The 25,607-nt window shown below is 42.9% G+C and overlaps 1 protein-coding gene across 2 annotated transcripts in view; it reads left to right on the forward strand.

The window, feature by feature from the left end:
• Positions 1-8,478: 8,478 nt before the first annotated feature.
• SULT4A1 (sulfotransferase family 4A member 1) overlaps positions 8,479-25,607 on the forward strand; it is a 62,678-nt gene continuing 45,549 nt past the window's right edge. For both annotated transcript variants that reach the window (XR_011202264.1, XM_069228292.1), the window contains exon 1: positions 8,479-8,969. Coding sequence is in view for 1 of the 2 variants with exons in the window: in XM_069228292.1 (XP_069084393.1) it covers positions 8,801-8,969 (169 nt within the window). In the remaining variant the exon portion in view is untranslated. The remainder of the gene's footprint in view (positions 8,970-25,607) is intronic.

Here is a 25,607-nt window from a genome sequence, read left to right on the forward strand (position 1 = left end):
GCTGGGTGGTAGAAATGTTGTAGATTCCAGCAGATTTTGGAAATTTCCATCACAGAAATGTTAGGAAAATGTGTGATTTCCAGCAAACTTTGAGGTTTGCAGGGCACAGTAGGCAAAAAAACTGAATGGGATCCATGCAAGTCATGCCATTCTGGATTCCCCTAGATGACTGGTTTTTAAAAATGTACAGGTTGGCAAGGTTTCACTGGGTGCCAGCTGTGCTAGGGTCCAAATTCTAAAGCTACCCACATCGGAAAATGAGGGTCAGTTTCGGTGGAAAAATGCACTGCATCCATGTTACATTTTGGGCCATTTCCTGCTGCGGGTACTAGGTCTAATCACGCAAGTGAGGTCCCATTTTTATCGGGAGACCTATGGGAGCATAGAATAGTAGAACATTTGTTATTATCAATTGGATTTTGCTGCATTTATGCCTTTTAAATGTAAGCCAGTGTGTAGGAAAGATGACATTTTGAAAAATACCCTCCAAATCATACACTAGTACAGGTACCTACAAATTCAAAGATGTAGAAATAACCACTGCACCTAAACTCTATATCTTGTGCCCATTTCAGAAATACATAAGTTTCCTTCATACCCATTTTTCACTCTGCCTATTTACGAATTGGTCTATACTTGGTACTCAATGAAAAACCATTTTACAGTGCAGCTCAGTTGTTTGCTCTGTGTACCTTGGGTTCTTGGAGAGCTTATAAACCAGTGCTTAATTTGTGGGGGGGGTTTCGGTCTGGAACACCAGCACTTATTTTTGAGGGCCAGCACTTATTTTTCTGCTTTAAGCATTTACTGCGAGCAAAAGACACATGGGAAAGACATGAGGAAGAGGAAGAGAAAAACGAAAAAGCTTCACAAAGGGGAAAAACAGAAAGCTGCAAGAGTGAGCTAAAGAGCGGCTTTAAATGGATTGAAGCGGCCCGACATGGCTTCAGGATTACGCTACCTCAGTATTCAGTGCTGGCAGATTTAATTGCAGCAGCCGCATGTTTAAGAGAAGGGCTTTGGGCACCGGCATGTTTTAATTTACAAATTAAGCACTGCTACAAACCCTATATATCCCCGCAACCAGAAGCGGCAAGCAGAAGTATTAATATATTGCTTTTGTCAATCTGGCATTGAGACAAAATTTACGGATGAAAATGTCACACAAGCCCATTTTTGCCCTACTCATTTTCAATATTTCTTTTTTTCAACAGTTATTTTCCCTTAGGAAAACCTTGAGGGATCTACACATATGACCCCATGCTGAATTCAGAATTGTGTCTACGTTTCAGAGATCTGTAGCTTTTATGGGTCACCCATGGGTTTCACACTAGTTTCCACCAAAAAATTAAAGGTAGATTGGGAGCACAAAAAATGGGAAAAATACACTATCTCTTAGAAAAATGCTAATACTGTGGTACAAAGTTAGGTTTTTTGATTCAGCTCTGCATGTTTCTGAAAGCTGGGAAGTTGGTGACTTTAGTACATGAAACGGTTTGTGGATGCCATTTTTAGGGAAAAACAGACACGAATATCTGAAGCACTTTTTCTTAAAAACTCAACATTTTGCTGTATTTTGCCTAATTTTCTCAGTTACTCCTAGGGAATCAACAAACCCTGGGCTTTTTTACAGTCCCCAGGATGTTGGGGAAAAAGGACACAAATTTGGCATGGATAGATTATGTGGACAAAATGTTATGTCGCCTTAAGCGCAAACTGCCCCAAATAGCCAAAAAAGGACTCAGCACTGGGGTGGGAAGAGGGGGGGGGGGGTTCGGAGGTGGAGGGGGGCTAGAAGCACAGGGGATAAATCTGGCAAATTATTTACACCCCTGTCTTGACACCCTGTACAAGGAGGTTGAATCTGCCATCATTATTGTCCCTGCTTTAGAAACTCCTTATATTTTCACAGCATGATTTCGGATGGACGAGGCAAAATCTGCTGTTTTGAAACAACACTCTAAGGGCCATATGTACGAACACATTTTCCCATTGACACAGAATGGGAAAAACCCTTTGCTACATCTGGCCCTAAGCCTCCACGTTTTGTGCATTGGTTAGGAATGTGCTTTATTTATACATGGCTATAACATAACGGTTTAGTCATTCGTAATAAGACAAAAATACCAGCATAGATATGCTCCTCATGAAGAAAAGTGTTTGCTTCACATTCACAGGTGTGGAATGTGGTAACGCTGCTTTTGGCTGCACACGATGACACACGTGACGTGCTCTTATTTGCCCTTAAATTGACTGTACTTTTGAAGTGTGAACAAGACATAAGAAGAAAATAAATGTTTGTATTTAGAATACAGTATGTTTGATAGTAAAAAATAAATGCTAAATCAGGGGCAACTGGTCTGTAGATACACAACAAACCTCTGTAAACTGAGGGGCCAGATTGCTGCTTTTATGAGTGGGTGAAGGCAGTGGCAGCCGGTAATTTTAGGAGGGAGAGGGGCAGGCAGGAACCACACTCACACTCATTCATTCATACATGCGCGCACACGCACATCCATTCACAACACTCATCAAATATTCAAACATACACGCATTCACCAAACATTCATTTAAAAAACCACACGCACACTTACCTTCAGCTCTGCCTCGGAGGTCCCAGGAGGGTTGCGACTGCTGCCTTCCCACATTGGCTGACCCTAGGTCAGTCAACGGGTCAGCCAATGAGGGAAGGCAGCAGTCCCAACTTCGTCACAGAGTGGGATGGGTTCAGTGAGACTGCTGACCCCACCCCACTCTGTAATGAGGTGTCACTGATTGACACTCACCCTGGACGCTTCAGGGCTTAAACCTGAAGTGCCCAGGTCAGAGTCAACAGGTGATGCTTCCCCTCATCACCGAGGGGAAGGGACTTGAGGCACCTTTGCTGAGCTGAAAAGGTCACACCCATAGGAGCTGTGAGCTCTTCAGCCCAGCAAAGTTCAGCTCAGGCAGCCAGGAGTCTGCGCAAATCATGCATGTCTTGCTCCTGACTGCCTGATCTGAAAATGAAGAGTGTCTGTCAGGCTGCCCTTTGCTCTGCCTGACAGACACTCTTCATGAGAAGTAAAAGGTAGGGGGGTGGCCCCTCTGCCCTAAAGGACGGGCAGCGGCTGGGTGAAGGACAGATCAGCTGTCCAGCCTAGTAAAGAAGCTCCAACAGAACGCATTTGAGTTTCTTGTGGACATGCACATATATAACTTCACCCCACCCGGGCCGGCTTTAGGTCGGAGCGGGCACACTGGGTGCTGACCTGAAACGGTGGGGGAGGGCAATGACCTGGGGGGGGATACTGTATTTAGCAATAACTCACCATATAAAAGTACCTGCTGAAGAGATCCTTGTGTATCCCACTTCCAGGCAGCAGTATAAATGCCAACATAACTCTTGTGAATAATGTTCCTGCTGTAGAGAGATATCTGAGTTTTTTCTAGTGGCCATAGAGTAGTGCAGAGGGTTAATATGCCTGCTGCAAAGAACAGATCTATATTTTATGTGGTTAGCTGAGTGGATTAGTAAAGCCAGACTTTGCCAGTGTTTTATGACAAATGAAATGTATGTGAGAAAAGGGCTATGGCGAAATGAGGTGGGTGGTAGTGAAGGAGGTCATGGGGGGGTAACAAACAAAGATTGACGCACCGGGTGTCACAAACGCTGAAGCCTCCCCTGCCCCCAGCCCAAATACTCCTGGAGACGGTTGGACTCACATTACACTCACTTGATACGCTAATGAACTGCTTTGAACACATTTCCATCGCAGGTTTCAGTCACTGTGCACAAGCTCACTACACTTGTACAATAATAAGTCTTAGCACATCCTTGTGCCAAGAATTGTCTAGGAGTAGCACCGGCCCCACACATAAGGCTTGCTACACCAAAGATCCTCACTCCACTCACAAGCTTGCAGTCACAGGTAAATACATACGCAATACAGTGGAACGAATAACCCATCACATGAAATATGCATTCTCCATACTTACAACAATGATAGGGCAAATGAGCAATACTACATGCTAACAGTTCAATGGATGCAAACTTCATCCATTCATTCATCAAGGAAGGAGGCAGAGGTTTTAAAGATGTCACTGTTTGTCTCTCACCAACAGCTCTTAACACAATCTAAATCTAAATCCACTTTAAATCTGCAAACCTAACAAATCATCCAATCACATGGCGTGATAGCAACCAAATTCAACTTAACAGAACACACAAGAGTGCACCTAGTGCACCTATTCAAGCAAGAAAGAGAGCCACGGACCATACAGACGGTAACAACCTGCTCTCCAGCACAACATAACAGAATATGAGCACCTCCACACTTTTAATGCAAAAATGATTTATGGCTCACTAATAAATACTGCAAACACAACAAAGAACACTCCCTCTCGCGAACAATATGCCCAGTACCACTCAATCCGACTTAACAGAACACACTAACATCCCAACATCCCACATCCTTTTGCAACCAACACAGCAATATTAACATGGCGGATTGTAATGCTAAGCTCCCCATCAGTATGAACCATAGAGAGCCTTAGCAACACCTGCAAACACTGCTGGAAGAGGAAAGTTTTAACATCAAGAAAGCATCTTGCAAGCAGACTGCAGCAATGTTTACAGAACTCCCCAGACACAACAAAAACCAGACTCCCCTATAACCAAGACATCACTTTAGCGACACAGAGAGCTTTTAGTTAGATGGCATATCCTCGTGGTAAAGAAGCCTCAGTCTATTCTCAAGTGCTCCCTTTCGTCAGACAATTGGTCCCTATGCCCTCCAAATAACACAGAAGTCCAATAATATATATTATTTTAGAAACTATGAGCATAACTGGGATAGTTATCTGCCACGATCTGTATGTTATGGTCCATTTTATAGGGCAAAACTTGTAGTTGCCCTTATTTATTGCATCTTATAAATAACAATCCCCAGGCTATCATTATCTACAGGGCAGATAAATAATGATTCAACTACGCAAGATTCATCATTCGGGTAATAGTAGTTTTAAGAGCTATCTCTGGATCTTTTCTCCTGGTGGTACTCTTGGTTCTTCATGGCAAACCAGACACGTGTCTAGAGCACGCAAGCTGTACTCTATACACACATCCCACAGAATATTTCCTTACAAATTCACAACGAGCAACAGACTAGAGCTTACTTACAATTTGTATAAAATAGTTGTACCTACAAAGTAATCAGTGATCAAATTTTAATTATGAAAAACGTATGTGTTCTAAAATAAATCGTCCTTCTTTTAGCACAAAATGCCCGGTAATCTCCATCTAGTGCTCTTCACTCCACAACAGTCCGTACCGTCTTTGTGAGTGTGAAGACTACTTGAAACTAAGAATGATTGAGCGATTGTGCTGAGAAGTAAATGTTTTTTAGAACTTGATATTGAAGGCAGTCAATAAAAGATATACCAATACATTCAGGGATGTTTGAGACTACAGCAGACCATGCAGAAGGGGACTGCATCAAAATTAGAGCAATACTTATTTGAAAAATATTTTACTCGCGAATGTGTTTCCTTGCAGATAGAGCACGTTTTTGCAAAGGCCTTTGGCTAAAAGGGCAGCACCAGTGGAAAGGGGAGCCCACACAGCTATGATGGTCTTTGAAGTTATCTAAAATTTGTAGCTCATAATTTGGAACCGTTTTCTTACTCGACTATTTATTTCCTAGTTGAACTAGTCACTAAACAATTAAATAATCAACTTACCACTAAACAATTTTATAGTAAACTGGGTTTCATTATGAAGGGGGTTGTATGTCACAAATACCAGTTGAAACTTCGGCCTGAAAAATATAGATTTAAGTATAGATGGGCACTATAGTCATACTATTCTTAGCCCCACATCTATTTACGTTAACTACATCGTGATAGTCCATATTGTGAAGTCAATATTTTTGCATGTTGGTACTCCAACCACGATTGTAGTGCAACACTGTGTGAGAGGGGTTTAAAGGGCATGACTTTACCTGAGAAGTCTCTGACAATCAATCAATCAATCAATCATAGTATTTATAATGCGCGCTATGTACCCGTCAGGGTTTCGAGGCGCTGGGGGGGGGGGGGAGCGCTGCTGATTTAGCGGTCGAAGAGCCAGGTCTTGAGGAGCCTTCTGAATGCGAGGAGGTCCTGGGTCTGGCGAAGAGATGTGGGGAGAGAGTTCCAGGTCTTGGCGGCGAGGAAGGAGAAGGATCTGCCGCCAAATGTCTTGCGCTGGATTCGGGGTACGATGGCGAGGGCGAGGTTGGCGGATCGGAGTTGACGTGTTGGAGTGTAAAAGTTAAGTCTGGTGTTGAGGTAGGAGGGTCCGGTGTTGTGAAGTGCCTTGTGAGCGTGGGTCAGGAGTTTAAAGATGATCCTCTTGTCTACCGGGAGCCAGTGGAGTTCCTTTAGGTGAGGGGAGATGTGACTTCGGCGGGGTATGTCGAGGATCAGTCGGGCGGAGGCATTTTGGATACGTTGGAGTCGTCTGATGTCTTTGGTTGGGATGCCTGTGTAGAGTGCGTTGCCGTAGTCAAGTCTGCTGCTGACGAGGGCCTGGGTCACCGTCTTTCTGGTTTCTGTTGGAATCCACTTGAAGATTCTGCGGAGCATTCGAAGGGTGTTGAAACAGGAGGAGGAGACGGCGCGTTAAGTCATGGAATTCTTGTATCGTGTGTGACCTTTTGCCTAACTTATAATGCTAGATTGTATATAGTATAAGTATGCTATATTTATTATTTGTTTTCACAGGGTGTATGGAACTGGAATGTTCCATGAATTAGGGAATTTAAAAAACAGGGTATTGTAAGCTATTTTCCTTGCACATCCTCGGTTTTATGTGGCTGTATTTTTGTGTCTGTGCAGGGGGGTGGCTGTGGTAATTTCGATAAAGAGGCAATTTTATATTTGTTCCAAAATCCAGATTACCATGAGATGTAGAACGAAATCCAATCTGTTCTGTTGTTTTTTTTTTTAATTATGCTCCGGCAGCAGCACTTACACTGACATAAACTCTAACTGCCACACATCCGATTCAGTTGGGAGACTCACGATTTCTAAAGCAAAAATAGCTTATTTTCACTATTCTCTGGCCCAAAATTACTTCAATATACCTCAATTGGAAGAATAAAATCTCCCTATTTATTTTCAAACTCTCCCGCTTCCTATCTCCCAAACTCTCCCTCTTTCTGTCTCCCAAATGTTGGAGTGTTTGGGTTCAGCCTTTACACTGAGAAATGCATGCAAAATATACTTTTTGCTCCTCAGAACAGCAAATGTGTTTTTATGAAAACTCGGTTTAGAGTTGCTAAACTAGGCAATGTTTAAAAATGAAAAGACTGTTTTAAAGAATTGCATATGCACTTTAACTTCAAACTCGAACTTGCAAGTAAGGGATATTTTAGCCTGGAAAGAGTACCAGTGCTTAATTTGTAAATAAAAACGTGCTGGTGCCCAAAGCCCTCCTCTTAAACACGCGGGGCTGCAACTAAATGTGCGAACACGGAATACTGAGGTGGCGTAATTCTGAAGCCATCTCGGGCCTCTTTAATCCATTTCAAGCCACTACCTCAGTGCTTAATTTGTGCTTGCTCTTTCCGGTGATGAGCACCGGCACTTATTTTTGAGGGCAGGTGCTTATTCTTTTGCCTCAGGCATTGACTGTGAGCAAAAGACACATATGGGACAGACGGAGGAAGGGAAAAACGAAAAAGCGTCACAAAGGGAGAAAGTAGAAAGCTGCAAGAGTGGGCTGAAGGGGCAGGGAGTGGCTGATATGGATTGAAGAGGCCCAGGTGGCATTGGGATTACGCTGCCTCAGTATTCAGTGTTGACACATTTAATTGCAGCAGCTGCGTGTTTAAGAGAGGGCTTTGAGCACCTACACCTTTTTATTTACATATTAAGCACTGCACTACCTGCCCCTTTAGCTCACTCTTGCAGCTTTCTGCTTTCTCCCATTGTGACGCTTTTTCGTTTTTCTCTTCCTCCGTCTTTCCCATATGTGTTTTTTGCTTGCAGTAAATGCTTGAGGCAAAAAAAATAAGAGCCAGCTCTCAAAAATAAGTGCCGGTACCCCGCACCAGAAATCACAAGCACAAAGCACTGGAAAGTACGCCATAGTTGAAAATTATCCGTATTTTTACCAAGGACAGAAGTATTCCCCACATCAGTGCCATGTTTAGCATGCTGTATTTTTTAAATTGCATTTTTTTAGCACTTACTACCCCTGACGTTTTTTCCATGTTCGAAATTATTTTCTTTTGAGTTTTTATAAAGCGCCGCAATGCCGCCATAACACAATTGGATCAGAAAGGTCATTGCTGTGGAACAACATGCGACTCCTCTAGCCATGCAAAATCTAGCCATGCATGTGCGAGGGTGCGCCCGCCGGCGTGCCTGGTTCCCAACAGATCAAGATGGCGTCGCGCAGCCCAGAGTCTAAGGCGCGTGCGCGCTACAGACATCTGTGAGGTGTGCAGCTCCGGGGTAGGTATTGGAGGAAGAGATGCTGATGCTGATGCTGCGCACCGCTAGTCTCTGCCGCTCCATCCTTCGCATTACATCATCATCCCCTGAGCCCATTCGCAGAACCATCGCTCCTGTACCGCTGATAACAGCGTAGCCGGTGGGAGAAGAAGCGCTGCCGGCGGCTCTTCCTCGTACCGCCCAGCACTACAGCCTGGAGGCAATACTCGCCGTTTTACGGGTGGTCGCTCGTGAAGCCTTTCCCATACTCGGCCTGGGCATCCTGGTCTTGTGCGTCTGCTATTTAATTCCAAAGCCTGGAAGCAACGGCCGGAAGAGGATGGCGGAGAGTGAGGCAGAGACCCCCAGCACCCCCGGAGAGTTCGAAAGCAAGTACTTTGAGTACAACGGGGTGAGGCTGCCCCCCTTCTGCAGGGGAAAGATGGAGGAGATCGCCGATTTTACCGCCAGAGAAAAAGATATCTGGATAGTAACATATCCAAAATCAGGTAATGATGTGGGGGTGGGGTCTTATTTGCATAGGGGCATGGCCGTGTTGTGGCATATTGTTCATTCGCATTCCCTGTGATTTTTACACCCCCGCGTAGAGTTAAGAGTTCTCTCGTTTAGTACTGCCCAAGTTATGTGTGTCCTCCTCCCCTTCAGAGTTACCTGAAGTTAGTTCCCCTCATCCTCAGCATGGTAGACTCTGGAGCGTCAAACGGCTTATTCACACGCAGCCTAAGGTATAGCAATTTCTTTTTGGAGACCAGTGCACGTTTTTCACACGAGTATATTTCCACATGACAACTGTGCAGTTTCCATCTCAGATTTCCACCACCAGTATCCTCTTGGAACCACTCGGTGCATATTTGTACCTAGTAGTTGTGCCGGTAATGCCTGCTAGAGTACGGATTGCCAGCCTCGTTTGTATTTTAAATATATACCACGGTTAATCTTTATTTTTGCTCGTGCATAATTTGATAAACAGAATAAATGGCTCCTTCTCCAGTATTGATAAAATATAACGTGTTGCTTGGCACACCTCGAATGTAAACTGTTTAGTTATGTATTTGGTAAAACGTTAATACTTTAATGCGGGGAAAAGGTGCATGAATATTCACTGCATAAAGGGATTGCGTGGGAAAAAATCCCAGGTGTATTGTTTTTGCATTTACAGAGCGACTAATACCCTAAGGTAGTGCTGAAGCACATTCGCTGACTGATAGCAAACGATGTCGTATTTTGTGCTTAGTTGGAAAGGTTTGACTTATAGTGTATGCGGCCACGAGGGAAAGTTTTTGTGGCCGGAATTGTGTTTTTATCCAATAAAATGTTGCTATTCATGAGGTCGTAGGGATGGTAGGAGGCACGAGGCCTACAGTGGTTCAGAGTTATGTCATTGTTGGGTTCGGTTGTAAGGGTGTGTGTTGTGGGTGTGAGACGTGGGAAGTGTTTTGATGTAGAACTGAGTGATGTGCTCTTCTCATGTTGTGGTGATCAGGTAGCTGTGAACGCAGTCAGGGCGGGAAATGATTGGGATTCAGTCAGGTCCTGGATCCTGTAGCTGTTACTGAGCCGGTCCCAGTAAAATGCACTGAATTTGTCCCCGTGTAATTTACCAATTACATTCAGCAGCACCCGCGCACCCACACATTGTCTGCTTCCTGCTCCGAGCAGGAACCTGCGGAGGGTGATGGGAATTTCCTATTTTTACTTCCAGCTGGGCCCACACAAAGGCCTCACTTAAAGAACCATCAGCTCTTCCTTTCTTGTAGTCTCTCCCTGACCGGGAGCTACCCAGAGCCCATCTTGATGCCAGTGCAGTGGAGGGAAACATGCGAACTCAGCTTGTTACCACTTCACCAAAGCTTGTACTTTGGAGAAACTATGATTTTGAGGCAGGTTTTTGGTTTTAGTCTTTTTTCAGCTCCTGTGTATATGAGATAGGCAAGTATTTGAATAGCACTTACCATTTTTTTTTTTTTTTATTATATAGCTACTCATTCCACAGTAGGGTATTAAGGTGCCTTGCTTCTCTCTCATAAACACAGACACACACACATGCACATGCTCTCTCTCCCTGTCTCTCTTTCTCTCTCTGCTTCTGTCTCTCTCTATGGAGACAATGAATCGTACAGGCGTGTAAACAATGTACAGAAAATGTTATATAGGACAGTGATTGTTAGAAGGTGGAGTAGTCACACATGCCCATTGATAGGCATTATATTTTAAGAGTACTTGTTCTGGAGTTACACAAAGTGGGGATTAAAAACGTAGCACGCTGGTTGGGGTTATGTGTACTAATAAGACTTTAATACCACCCAAAAGAGCCCTTTTAGCAACCTTAGACTAATGTACGATTTAGTCAAAACAAAAAGGCTCTAAACCTTTAACTTGCATAACAAATGGCCTGACCCCATTGTTTGGTCTGGCCTGACCTTACAGGTGCCTGGAGACCCATTATTTCAGTTTCCCAATGGTCTGTGGCTCCACCCAGAGGAGTATTTATTTCCCTCCCACCTCATGGTATTAGCTGCTTGGTGTATCACTTTGACTCTTGACTACTTGTATTGCAGTAAATGGTGGACAATTTCCGTCTCAAAAGTATAGTGAATAATCACCGAAAAAACGAGTGAATAATGAACAGGTAGCAATTCTTTTTTTCTTTTTAATGCAGCCCGCCATTTTACTCCTTTAGTCAGGACTAATGCGTATCTTCTCCCTGCTTTCCTTCCCCACTGTCTCCCCTTATATTTCTTCTGTAATACATTTTCATTTATGTTCATTTCCCATGTATTTCTCCTTATGCATTTCCCCATTGTAATATCCATCTATTTCTTCTTCTCCATGTCTTTCTTGTTGACCCTCCATGTGTATGTAGTTTTCCCCTGTTCGTCAACGCCAATAGGTCTGTTTTTAAGGAGATACACAACTACAGATATACAGATGCTGTGTACATGTCAGTGCATTACAGCAGGAACCGCTTCCTGTTCCAGTACTTCAGTCAAAGCCGGAAGCATTCCCTTTTACCACCAGGGAATCCTTGTACACGAACCCTGGGCCGAGCACGGCTGCTCTCAAATACCATTAGGCACGTCATTGTGAGGGCAGCACATGGGCCATTGGCAGGATATTCCATATTAGGTTACTGCCTCCAGGGAGCTTCAGCCTGATTTCACTCATATTCCTCTGCTGCTGTATACTAGGAGTGCTGGAGGGCCGCAGGCCTGAGCATTTCACCCCCAGCCCATCCGCTTGGCAAGCAGATGGTTCCAGAGGTTGGACTACAAAGACAACTGAGAGATTTCAGAATGTATAGCTGATCGTCATAATGTAGAAACCTAGTAGTGCCAACATCACAGTGCACTGGCAATCTTTATTCAATCATAAAGGAAAACCTTTTGCATAATTATTGCTGTTCTTGTAGCAAAGTAGATCTGTAAACTAACTATGTCTTTATATCAAACATTTTGAACTTGCCTGGTTTCTGTGTCTCCCACACTATGTAGAATGAATGAATGAATGAATGAACAAAATGTGATACTAACTCCACTCTATATTTGAGTGGTATTTGTACGTTATATTGTTGTGGAATGTGCTTTGTAGAACAGTTGTCTATAGCCAAACGGAAAATAAATGAATAATAAGCCTTCTGCAGCCAACGCACTTCAACACATTCCTTGAATGGCATGGGAGAGACACCTTCTTTCACTTGCAACATTGTGAACAGTGCACCTGTCTCTCTGTCTATCATGTTTGGGTGCATTTATTGCAGGAAACATAAGTGATATTATTAAAAAAAACTTGAAATATAGATTTCAACATCATGCTGACAGTCCCCAAACCACTCTACATAGCTTTACCACTGTCAGGCCTACTAGTATTATGTGGCAAGCAAGATCAAATTATGTGGCAAAGTTGTCTAAATATGCAGCCAAAAACACATATTATAGCTGCACATTCCCTCACGGTATTCTCATCATTCTGCAGCCAAAGAATAGCACAAATCCACTGGCCCACACCACAATGTCTGTTGTTTTATCATACACCTATGTGTGAAAGGTAAACAAAATCTAAACATTCTAATTCGAGTACTCTTTGCTAGCAGCACTTCGAAAAAATGCCACTTCAAGTAAAAAAAAAACAACAAAAAAAACATAAAATATATAAAAAATACCTAATGGGTATTGTGTAGTGTGGTCCTATATCGTCACTTCAAGCTTCTGGTGACATTTACAATCCACTCTGCCTTCTACCTCATCGTTTATGAGGACACCAGAAACCCCGAAAGTGAAAATAATGGACCACTTTACCAGTTTCCCCATTATGTATCTTCAAGGTAAAATGTGCAATTAAGAAGGGTGAATCTATACATGTCTACAGATACATACATTCACGACTTAGGTAGTTGATATTCTGGATGTGATACTTATTTGTAGAACTATATTTAAAACACTGTCACAGCAAAGCTGATCGCCATCTAACGAAGAATATAAAGCAAGCAACATCATCAAGGATGTAGCGCCCACTTGTGGTTCTCAGCTGCCAGGTACAAAACTTTCAAAATGTAAACAGGTAAATGACCTTCTTTGGGCCAGAGTCTACGAAGCAGTCCCTTAAGAACACAAAAGACAAAAGCAATATAACATGCAGCAGAATTATTTATGAGAACAATCAACGAATGAGATGACAAAAACATTTTTTTAAGTAAAGAAAAGAATTGTAACATTGAAATGGGCTTTTTAAAATCAGTGCGTTTTTAGGGCCTGAGGTAATCAGCCTCGAACACTGCTGGAAATATTGTTTTGAAACAAGTTGGACGAAAAAGAAAGCCATTCTCATTAAATAGGATGGTCTCTGCTGCTGCAACAAGACTGGAAATGCAATTGGAAAGTATTTGTAAAGTTCTCCTAAAACTTCTTTTATTTTCTGCAGTTCAGAGTTTTAAACCATTGTGTTTGACTTTAAAGGAGCCTCCCAGTTTAGAGACAAAAACAGTTCTCTTTAGCCAGTCCTGCATCTCTAATAATCTCCAACACTAGGAAATTCTAGAATGTTCCTTTCTTTGATGCAGTTTGCTTTGGTTCTGAGATGTACTGGGACATCTTTCCCTGGATGGGTCCTTTAATTATTTAAATCCTCTGAATTGACCACAACTGGTGAATGAACATGCCCATATTTCGGTACCTTAATTTCAAGTTAGCTAAGTATGAAACTCTTTGAGAGCAGTGATCAAGTCTTTACTTCTCAAAGGACATGCTTTGCTTCTAGATAGGGCCTCACCGGTGCATAGATAATGCTCCCAAATAACTGGACGGCTTAACTGAAAGGGACCGATACCCTTGCTTCTTCAGTGTTCTTGACACTCTGACGAAAGGGACGCAAGTTCAGAAACCATTTCTTCTTTGTTTGAGCTGTTTTCCAAATGGGTTGGCCCATCACAACGGTGACTCTTGACTTCAATGGACAAAGTCTGCCCACATTGTGGCTGGAATAACTGTCCTGCAATCATGTACCGTGACCAGTAAAGGGTCTTTGCGGTTTCCCTGCTTTTGAGCGATGCTGATGAGTCGAAGATTCCAGCTGGGCTGTTCCGGACAATCCATTCCCCACTATAAAAAGGATGAGCGAGCACACTGCCTGGCATGCTACCACACAGCTAGCCTAGATGCATTGTGGTAAATGCAGTGCATGATAACACTCACTTCATTTGAAAGTCTTTAGTATTCACAATTTTTGGTGCAGCCAGTGCTGTGTATCTCAAGATGTGTTTCTGGATTGTTGTCCTTCTTCAGTAGAGAGTAAGAAGTGAACCTTAGGGGTGCTGGCAATGCTGCTCACAGTCTTCTCAGATTTAGTACCTCTCCCAGAGCATCTACTGATGGACAACAATTGCGAAACGTGTCTACAGATACACAGCTCTGGCTGCACCAAAATTGATGTATACTAAAGACGTTCAACTGAAGTGAGTGTTATCATGCACTATATTTACCACAATGCAGCTGGGCTAATTGTGGGCTGGAATGCCAGGCAGTGCACTCCCTCCTCCTTTTGTAATTGGACTCTCTGACCATCTTGACTTCACTGGGCTAAAGAGGGTTTAATTTGCTAGCGGACCAGGTTAAGTAAAGAGCATTATCACTTCCACTGCAGTGTTTGGAGAGCACCTACTCTAATGCGTTGTCACTCTGATGAACAAGCCTGGTATTTTAATGACTCTCACATTTTGCCAAAATATTGGTCCTACTCTGGCCAAGTTGAGGTCCACAATAATAATGCACCACTGGCTCCAAGGGAGCCACCACGCCATGTTTCACTCCAGTCTTGCTAGGAGTAGCACCATCTGGACTCTCCCAAGTCTCAATTGTATTAAACAAATGAATACCTCTCTTGTTTGCGCATGAAACCAAAATTCGTGAAGAAATACTAGTGCTGCTATGTCTAGATGGCAGATGTTTATTCTTTATTCTGAAAAACTGTTCTAGAACACAACCTTAGCTAACTAACACAAAGCTAATCTCAAGGCCAACTAATTATTCTATGAAAACTGAAAGATGTCTTTGGGATGTTAACATGTTGCTTTATTTAACCAGATATTACACCTACATCCCTCCTTCTGTTGTAAGATCTGCATGATGGCTTGTCATCCACATTTCCATCCGGTAAATCGTCTAAGTCAGCCATTTTTATCCTTGTCAGATTGAGCCACTTTCATTTTCAGTGCCCCAGACATCACTTGTTCTCACGATCAGAAAAGTTTCCAAACTATCAAACCAATCTCTTCTTTTACAGATTGCTTTCCAGCCTAGTGCTCCGGATATTGCACCATACATTTTGCACTTGTCTTCATTATATCTCTTTTATATGAAGTTGCTTCCTGCTGCCTTCAAACATCTTATTATCTTATCTTCTGTAAACAATATATTTTGGCTTAAGCTCAAAACAACATTATCCAGGCAGCAGAAAAGGCACAACACTTCTTTACTCTGTCTGATGGGTATATATCTGTAGTTTTTAATAGTGCTGCTCATGATGACTAGTGAGGTGCCTTGATGCTAGCCTTAATGTTCCCCCTATTCCTTCATCATCTATTCCATGCTTTCTCGTGTTAAAGGTCAAAATATATCTGACTTACCATATTCAAATTTCCCATCACTTATCATGCTCAAATTTGGTTTTAGGGCTTCCTATCCTGCAACTTCTTCGTAACAGCTATCTCTGCCCTATCCTCACTCATCAGTATTTTTCACTTCCCTTTATCAATTTATGTGAAACATAAAAGCTTTAATGTCAACCTTACTTGTTACCTGATATGATGGTACTATTTGGCCAACCTGCATACAGTTAGGGCTAGATGTACAAAGCCATTTTGCATTTCCTAATGGTCTGAATCGCTATTTCGAGCCATTAAGAAATGCAAAATTGGCTTTTCTGATGTACAAATCCCTTTAAGAAATCGCAATGTACAAGGCATTTACTAAATGCGAATTGGGCAGTTAGGAAATGCAATTACCATCGCCTTCAAATTAATAGTAACCATATGCAATTGAAAAAAAGCACCCCAAGATGCTTTGTTTTAAAGTGCAATAGAGCACACGCATGGCCTTTAGGCATATGTGTGCGCTACATGTGAACCACTATTTTTGAGATGCATCAAGGGGGGCTTCTGCCCATTCCCATTCTTAGTTTTGCATTTCCCAAATAGGAAATCGCTATTTGGGAAATGCAAAACGGGCCCATTGTCTCAAATGGCATGGGATTTCTTATTTGCGATTTCCTAATAGCGATAACTACTTTGTAGGAATCACTATTAAGAAATCACTATCTTAATACATAGCATTTTGCATTTCCTAAATAGTGATTTCTATGAAGTTGCTAATTAGGAAATGCAAAATTACATTTTAGTACATCTGGCCCATGTCTTTATCTTACAATTTTTATCGTTAGTGCTTAGCAAAGCCAATGCACAGTGCCAAAAGATAAATGTATTACTTTTGGAATATTGATTTTCCCATTCACATTTTGGATCTGGAAGGACTTGTAGTTCTACTTTCCAGATAACCTTTCTTAGCAGACAGAATGCTGAAGCTTTGTCTTGAATTGGGCATTTCTGGGTTCCTAGAAACTAGAACTTGTTCTGTGGCAGACCCCTCAGTATGGAATGACTACAAACAGAAGCAGTGTATTAAAGACTGATGGCTCATGGTTTGTCTGCTTGTGAGACATAGGGAGACCACCTCTGATACTGCCCTACTCCACCATTTGATCATGAAAATGACTCCTGGGATGGTTGCCATTTGGCCCTACATCCTGCAGAGGGTGGGCCAACATTACAGTTGGAGACCTATTAAGACCACTTGGCGAGCCTTACATATCCCTCAGACTTGTAGGTGGATGAGGGGAACGTGTGAAGATCTTACTATGTTCTCCCTCTTCTGATGCTAGTGCTGTTTGTGAGACCCTGTTGACAGTGATCTATGAGGGTACTTTGGATTGCTGGTGATGATCCGTGCTTAACACCCCTGACCACAATCAATTTGTGCATTGAATGTTGGTATTCTGGGATGCCCCCTATGGTCCATTTGGTTTCAGTTGTTGTTTTGTCGCTATGCAATTGGTAATTCATGACTGTGACACTGTTTATGAAACTCGAGATTGAAGCAAAGGAGATGATTTGCTTATGACCTCGGTGCTTCTGTTGTTTTAAGGTCTTTTCCTTCTGGCTGTGACTGATTGTTTTGTTGGTTTTGTTGGATTAACAGACACATTTTACTTTGAGGGGGTGTGAAGTTCTGTAGACTCGCTGTTGTGAAGTTTAGGATGAGAGTTGGCAGTTTATGGGAAATATTGTAGTTTTTCCTTTTTTGTTTTTTCATATGAATGAGTTTCCACCATGGATATGTGTTGAGGATCTAGTGTGTGGGATGAACACTGTTGCAGAAAGAGATAGTGGTGTGCCTTTGAAGCTCCTGACATGGAATGAAAATATCTGAACAAAGGGTGGGCTCTCAAAACCTACTGAGACAGAGGTTGCATATTGTATTTCTCCATGATACCCATTTGTTGGGAAATGAGTGCCAAGTTCTGGGCTGGAGAAAGTATCAATTATTAGTCATGGTTTGTGTCTTCTGAGAAGTCTCAATACTTGTTATAAAATTCATGCTTTGCGACAACTGTTATTCTACAGCATGCCCAGTAAGGTAACATTAAGCGCGTTTTCACCTTTACCAGGCTTTAACGTCTAATCAGATATCTCAATGAGATATCTGCTCTGGTGGATCTTGACTATTCAAGCTTAATTCCAGGAGTTCCATGAGAGTTCCATTTCTCTTTTTGACACCTCTTGAAAGTATGACCTACTAATAAGTGAATGAATTATAGTTTCCTATTTAGAGCACATATTAAGGGAGTCAATAAAGGTTCAGTGAAGTGGGAGCCCTGCAGTGAACTTGTAGGGCTGGAATTGTGGTTCCCCTGCTGCATGTATCAGTGCGTAATTTGAGCCAGTGGTTGCGAGTGTTGTTTCTCAACAAACCTCGGTCCAGTGCAAGAAAAACTCAAAAGAGGGATATAAGAGGTAAGAAAGATAAGACAGAAAACAGTGGCAAATAAAGAAATTAGGGATGAAAAAGCACCTAGAAGAGTGAGATAAAGATGCAAGGAGTGTGTGGTGGTGGATTAAAGTGGAATGAGGTGGAAGCAAGACTATGCAGCCTTGGTATTTGGCACAGCCAACTGTCAAAAGCACCCACCATTGACTTCTGAGCACATCTTTGAGCTTGGCACTTATTCTTCTGCAAATTAAGCACTTACTGAAGAGCCAACTGGCTTTGCTGTCAGAAACCCTTGATTTGGCAGCTCATCAGCCTCTGCTGCCATGTGTGTTGATAGAGGGGGCCACGCCACAATTAAGGAGGGCATCACAACTGATTTTTCCTGCCTGGCTCAGCCATGTGTTCATTGTGCACCTGGGCAGGAACAATAAACAATGCCTCAAAGTCCAGGAAGTAAACTTCCTTCTCATGAGGGCTGATGAAAGCTTTTGGGGTTGATTCTAAAAAGAAAAATTAAATGATGAGCAGCAAAAGCATTTGCCGGCCCCGTTGGCACTGAAGTGTGATAAAATAGCATGCATCAATGTGGTAGATGTATTTTCATCACAAAAATGCCCAGCAAGCAAAGTGGGGAATCTCTAAATGTGGCTGGGATCAGCCACGAGCCACGCGTAATCTCTGGGGATGGCTTGAACTGCAGAGGTAGAGAAATGTAGTTGAAAGGCTGGTATCCTAGGAGGATTTCTCTGAAAGAGCGCCTCAATGAGGATTGTGGAACCTGCTTTGGCCCAACTATCTTTAAAGCATTTCTATGCAGATCTACCTTCTTGTATATTCATCCACGATGCCTTTGCATATCCAGCCAATTCAGCTGAGGTCGTTGAGATACTGGTACCAACTGCTCCACAATTGGAGTCTGTGGTGTCCAAGCCAGTGGGTATGGAGCATTTCACTGCATCCTGCTCATTATGGATCATCTGCACCAAGGAGGCCCTATTGTCCCAAAGGACCACCAACAAGATCTTGGCCCAATATACAGATTGTGTTTATGGACAGACACGATAGGCACCATAAGGGGAGGGACCACAAGTGGTAATTTGGCTAGAGCTCCATGGAGTTCTGAGGGGCCTAAAGGTACAGAAGAGGGAGTCAGAAGTGCTCTAAGGATTTATATCTTGGCCTTCTTGAAGGCATTGATTCGCTGCAGGATTGACAAAGGCCCTGTGAACTTGGAGCACATTAGGAGCAGCTGAGGTATTGGTTCTGTGTCCGGTGACCTTAAGTGAGTGCAGCCCAAATTTTGATGTCCTTGTGCCTTCTCTTTGAACTAAGAGTGTGTAAATGGGTTGAGCCCTGCTTCGCTTAGGACCTCAACTTAGACTTGCTTGAAGATTTTGAGTGGAAAGTGTCACAGTTGCAGGAATGAATTTCTGACCAGGACTAGGCTCATGACTAGTAGTGGAAGCAAAACTTCTTCTTATATTTATTGATGTACCTTCTCACCTCCTGGTGCCAAATGGCCATCACATACATTAGAGCACTTTTGTCACCTGACTTTAATTTGTGGCAGAAGTCCAGGCACTCAAGGTATACCTTGTGTGGGGACTGCTTGCTGCAGTTGTGGAACGTCTTGAATCCTGGTATTTTTGTTGGGAACATCATCCCCTAACAGACTGTGAAGAGTTTATGGAATCATAGGAAGACCAGCAAAGGTGGGAGTGGAGAATTGGCTCCATGACGGAAGGCGTGGAAAGAAAGGAACTGACACCAGCCACAGGAGATAAGCATGATTTCATGTGTCAGTGCACAAGAACTTTGCTAGAAAATTCTCTGGATCCAGTCCGGCATCTTGGGGATGTTCTAAGGTGAGGAACCTGCAGTTAGAAATATCCATTGAAAAAGTTGCTGTCCTCGGAGACCTCTTGGATCTGGTGGTGAAGGACATTAGACAGGTGGTTGTCGCTAAAACTGGACTGTTCTGAAGATCTTAAAGGAAACATTCCAACATAGGATGTATTGTGTTGGTTAATCTGCAGAATGCTGAATGAAGGGGGAAGGTACAATATGCTGCAGCTAAAGACAAGAAGGTTACGCTTGGTAATGTGAAAGTTCTGTTCTTCCTTGATCTACACTCAGGGACTCTATCCTCTTAACGATACCAAGGGGAATTACTGCATTAGTTGGCTTCCCTGTGAGGCTAAGAGTGGATTATGAAGGAAAGTCATTTGTGTTTTGCATTTGTACTCGGCCAGGAAATTCATAGATGATCTTGCTGAAAAAGCCCCTATTTGAAGCGCACAGGGCTATACTGTTACCTTTCAAATACAGTGGTTTTAAAATGGGTTGGTATTGTTAACCATTGGAGCATTGTCTTTCTTCGGGAGGGAGTTGATGGGGGGGGGGATAGTTCAGTTTTGCTGCAAAAATGTTCTTTTTTCCCCTCTGTTTTCTACCTTCCCGTACCGTTTGGTCTGTAGGTGTATTCTGTTGTATTTCAGCACCTGATGGCATTGCATGGCTAAATATTGAATTCGTATTGACAGTGTGTGGTTTCTTCAGTTGTTATACTGATTTATTAATTCTCAGTTTTGGTGTTCCCTGTTCAATGCATTTTTGCAAGACGTCACTTCAAATAACATGATTTAATCATTCATGTGGCTTGGTATCCATTGACTGAGGACTTGGGGGCCAGGGCCTTCCATAACTTGTGAGCGGCAGGGCCCAATGCAATAGTCTAAATAAACCCCTAAATGTGCCATGCCCTATGCATTTTGAATCAATACTTTGAATAGACACCCCCACCTATCAATGAGAGACGTGTATCATTAAGTCATGTACAATTATTAAAGTGTGACAGGAATGGTTACAGTTTGTCATGTTAATTTAGTCCCAAAAAATTAACATTACTTTCATCAACATTCAAGCTTAAGGGGACACTAGCCTGTGACTCATGAGTTTCAACAGTGGGCCACAGTGTTGATTTAAATACAGTATGCTTGATGAACCAGCAGTATTTCTGTGCATTGTCTATTTCATGCCACCTTATCTTCAATTTTGTAGACTTTTTGGGATATTTCCCATTTTAAATGCATCCTGTGGCATGTGTACTTATTTAATTAGATAACCATGTTACTTTCTTTGATTTGCCAAGGATAGTGAGGGCAAGCAGTTAATGTTGGTCCTGGGAGCTAACAGAGGGTTTGTAACAGATACTGTACTACACAAATTATGACTGTAAACGTAGTCACCAGTTAGAACTATAATTCGACCGAGAGCTAGTTCCTAGAAATACTGGGTGTCGGAAAGTCCTCCTTTTTGTCCCTGTCACTCCCAAACATTTTGACTGATACTGGTGGTTACTGACTCAACTGTGTCCTAGGTGCTGTTAACCAGTCCTAGTGCCAGTGCTCTGTGTAAAACGGATTATGCAAATTAGGCTAATTATAATTGGAAGTACCAACCTACCTGTAACTCCCTAGTATATGGTAGGGCATGTAGGTTTGGGGACCCCAGTATAGATAGTACACCCATAGGTGCACTGCTGTGGTACCCAGTGTCATTTGCCTTGCTGGTTGCTTCTAAGTTAAAGTTAACCCCAACTTCGACTTTGGAATAAAAAATACTTCCAAAGTTCTAAGCTACCTTATCTTTACATATAAGTCACCCATAAGGTATGCCCTAAGTTCCCCCAGGGTTGGGTGCAGTGTAACTATAAGCAGGGGCTTTATAAAAGATGTTTTATAAGCCCTGGTGAGGGAAAAATTGCCAGATTTGTTTTACCTCATTGTAGTGAATGGGCTCCATAGGCTAACATGGAGAGACTTTCTTTTAAAATAATAAAGTCTTATTTTCAATAGGAAGGAGCTAAATATAGCAAGTGTAGTATCAAATAAAAAATTATAATAAATCCAACAACTTGCCACTGATGAATTTAATATAACTTGTACCCAGAAAAAGTTTTAGACCTCTTGCTAAAAGTTACCAACTTCAGCCATGTAGTGCCCTTCTCTGATTGGTCAGCCTCTGGGGCCCGAGCCAGGCTGCCTTGATGAGGTGTGAACTTGTGCTGAAACAAAGGAAGCATCTGGTGGGAAGAGATCTGCCTCAGCAGAAGGTAGAACAGGATGGGGGGAGAGCAGCCAAACTGGGCTTTAAAGGAGGGAAGGATATTTGGGACAGCAACTGTACCTCCCCAATTTCCTGCAGCCCTAGACAACCAGGAGCCCCCTGATTAGATTAGGAGAGGGCTTGAAAGGGGTGTATTAAGGGAAACTTAGCCACACCAGTGGATGGACTCATCCAGATCTAAACTCTAAGATTTAAATTTTGCCATCTTGGATTTTGGAGAAATGTTGCTCCTTTGGATTGATTTTTGCCACACTTCCGAGGAAGTGGTCACTCAAGAGGGTTGTGGCCTGCACATGATTGGAGAGGAGCAACCCCTGCTTGCCACCCCAGGAGCAAGGATAAATATTGCAGATCTAAACCCCACTTCAGATCCCAGCTGGAACAAGACAAAAAGAAGAAGGACTAACCTGCTGGACCCCTGGCTTGCACCTGGACAGTGCTCTCATAGGACTGCACCAGCTGCCAACTTTGGCTTCACCAAGAAAAGGACTTTGCCTGGCTTCTACTACTCCAAGAAAGGACTCCTTGTAGGCCACAGATAGAAAAGAGCTGGCTGGGCCCCTTGCCTCAAGTCCTGCAGAAAATTACCAGCTGACCAGTGACCAGTAATCATTTAAGGATTTGAACCAGGTGCAATCTGGGAGTTGGAGTCCTAACCCCCAAGGAGCAACTCAGAGCTTCTGGAAATTTGGGGTGAGTTGTGGTCACTTGAAGGACCTTTAGTTTGAGAGGTTTGGAGCAACTTTGGAAAAAAGCTATATAAGTGGACCGATCCAACGTTGTGAGTCAAGTCATTCAATGTCAACCGTGACCCAGCCTGACTTGCAGGCTTGAAAAGCCCTGGACCCTCAGACTTCCAGAAATTGACCGGGGGCTCGTGGAAAGGCAATCTGGCGGTGACCCCTCAAAACGGCTTGCTGAATAGGGTTGTCCAACGTCGGAGAAGAAAAGCTCCAGAAAAGTTTGTAAGTCCGAAGGTAAAAGTTTGACCAAGGCTTCCCGTGCATTGTATCCGAGGGGGACTCCATCGTGGTCGGCTTCAACTTTCTAACAAAGATTTCCATGTACTCGGAGAGAGACAAAAGACAGGGAGAGACAGGGAAAGAGAGAGATGGAAATATGAAACGGCATGGAGAAAGAGAGTCTGGGACAGAAAGGGAGCAACAGAGAGGTGTAGAAGGACAACAAGAAAAATCAAAAAACAGAAAGAGACACAGAAAAACAAAGAGTAACAAGGAGAAGCAGAGAAAGATGGGGAGAAAAGGGTAGAGAGACAAGGAGATAGAGAGGGTTAGACAAGGAGACACAAAGGGTGAGACAAGGAAACACAAAGAAAGACAAGAAAAGACATAACATTGGAAAGATAGAGAGATCCTAGAGAAAAACAGAGGTGGGTAGAGGCAGAGAAAGACAAAGAGAAAGAGAAAGATAAGGAGGGACACGGTGATATGGAAAGATAGGCAGGGGGAAAGAGAATGAGTGAAAGGGAGAAATATCAAAATAAATAGTAAAAGATAAGAAAAGCAAAACTAGGAGAAATGAGATGAGATACAGAGAGGGAAAGCGAGAAGCCAAAAAGAACTATAAAAAGAAAGAGAAACAGGCAGAGATGTGTAGAGATAAAGAGAGAGAGCGAGAGAGAGAAAGACAAAGAGGCAGTAAAAAACAGGAGAAATAAAAAGACAGAGATGCAGAAAAAGTTAAAGAAAGACAGACATGAGGCATAAGGGAGAGAGAAAGGATGATCAGGAGTAAGCAACAGTGAAAAAGAGAAAGACTGGAAGAGATCAAGTCAGAGAAAGATAGGGTACGGTGAGATGGAATTAGAGACAGTGAGAGAGAAAGACAGGGCAAGTCAATGAAAGTGAGAGAATGGCAGGGGAGATAGGGAGAGTGTAACAAGGTGGTCAAACAGACAGACAGTGAAAGATACAGAGTGTTGCAAAGTGATCTTTTTGTCCTGTTCATCCCCATTTTTTTGTTGCTGACTGGTGCTGATGATAACTGACTCTGACTGTGCCCTGGACTCTGTTAGCCAGACCCAGGCCAGTGCTATGTTAAAACACACACTTGTAGTAGAGTACACTAGGTATTGGGGTACCCTTTCGATTGTCCTGACAGACCCTGTAAGTCCCTAGTATATAATGGGCAAGGGTGTACAATCTGCCTATAAGCCCATATATAATAGGGCATGGAGATTAGAGGCCCAGCAGAATTTCTGCACTTGCATGTGTGTGCATTGCTGTGTGCTTCCTGTTCTTTTAAATGCAGACCTGCCTTGCAGCCTGTCTTTAAATGTTACATTCCTACCATTTGCATGACAGCCCCTGTAGGTCCCTAGTAAACAATGTGGCAAAGGGTGTGCCAACTACCTATAAGACCCTCATACATAATAGGGCATGGAAGTAGAGACCCAGCAGAATTGCTGCCCTTTGCATGTGGGCACTGCTGCAGGTTTTCTGTCATTTTAAAATGCAGCCTGACTCTGCAGACGACATTTACATGGAAATGGTGTCCCAATTCGACTTTGGTGCTGTGGGCACTTTAAATGTGATGATCTACCTTATTTTCACATATTAGGTACCCCCAGGATCTCCCCTAGGTATCCCAGGGGCGGGGTCATGTAACCATAAGCAGGGGTCTTATAAAAGAAGTTTTATAAATCCAGGTAAGGGAAAACTGATCATTTCATTTTCCCCCACTATAGATACTTGCCTTCATAAGCTATCATTGCTATATGGTATTTTCATGGTAAAAATAGTAAGGAAAAGCACAGAAAAGTAGTTCAAGGACTTAAAAGATTTGTTTTGATAAATTCAGCAATTGGACATTGGTGAATTTATCACAACTTGTACAGAAAATAAGTTATAAGGCTTTTCTTTCTGTCAGCCAAAATCCAGCCTTCTGACTGTCCCCTCTGATGGGTCAGTGCTAACAGGATTAGCAGAGCTGCTTGATTAAGTGATAAGTGGCTGTCCAGGGGAGAGCATATCTGATGAAGGGCAGATCGGGGCTACACAGGAATGCATGAGCAGGGGGAGGGGTAATAAAACATACAAACTCAAAGGAGAGCAAGACAGGAGAGAATGCCAGATCACCTAACCCCCACCTTCTGGACCCCTCAGCCAGATACTAGGCTTAAGGAAGGAATTTGCAGATGTTAGAAGGAGGAGAGCTATCGAAATGAGCCACACTGGAGGATGGTTTAGTCAGCTCTTAGTTTCAGACATCATGGATTTTGGAAAAATTGTGCTTTCTGGAGCAGGAATATGCCACACTTTACAGGAAGTGGTCATGCATCTGGGCGTAAGTCTGCATTCTATTGGTTGGGCGCCCCCCTTCCTGATGCCCAGGAGCTGGGAATAAATATGTGAGAGGTGCATAGCCTCTCAGATCTGCTGCCTAAAACTACAAGAGAAAGAAAGACTGCCCTGCTGGAATGTGGATCTGCACCCTTGGCCT

The sequence above is a fragment of the Pleurodeles waltl genome, chromosome 4_1, assembly GCF_031143425.1.
Source record: "Pleurodeles waltl isolate 20211129_DDA chromosome 4_1, aPleWal1.hap1.20221129, whole genome shotgun sequence".
NCBI classification, from domain to species: Eukaryota; Metazoa; Chordata; class Amphibia; order Caudata; family Salamandridae; genus Pleurodeles; species Pleurodeles waltl.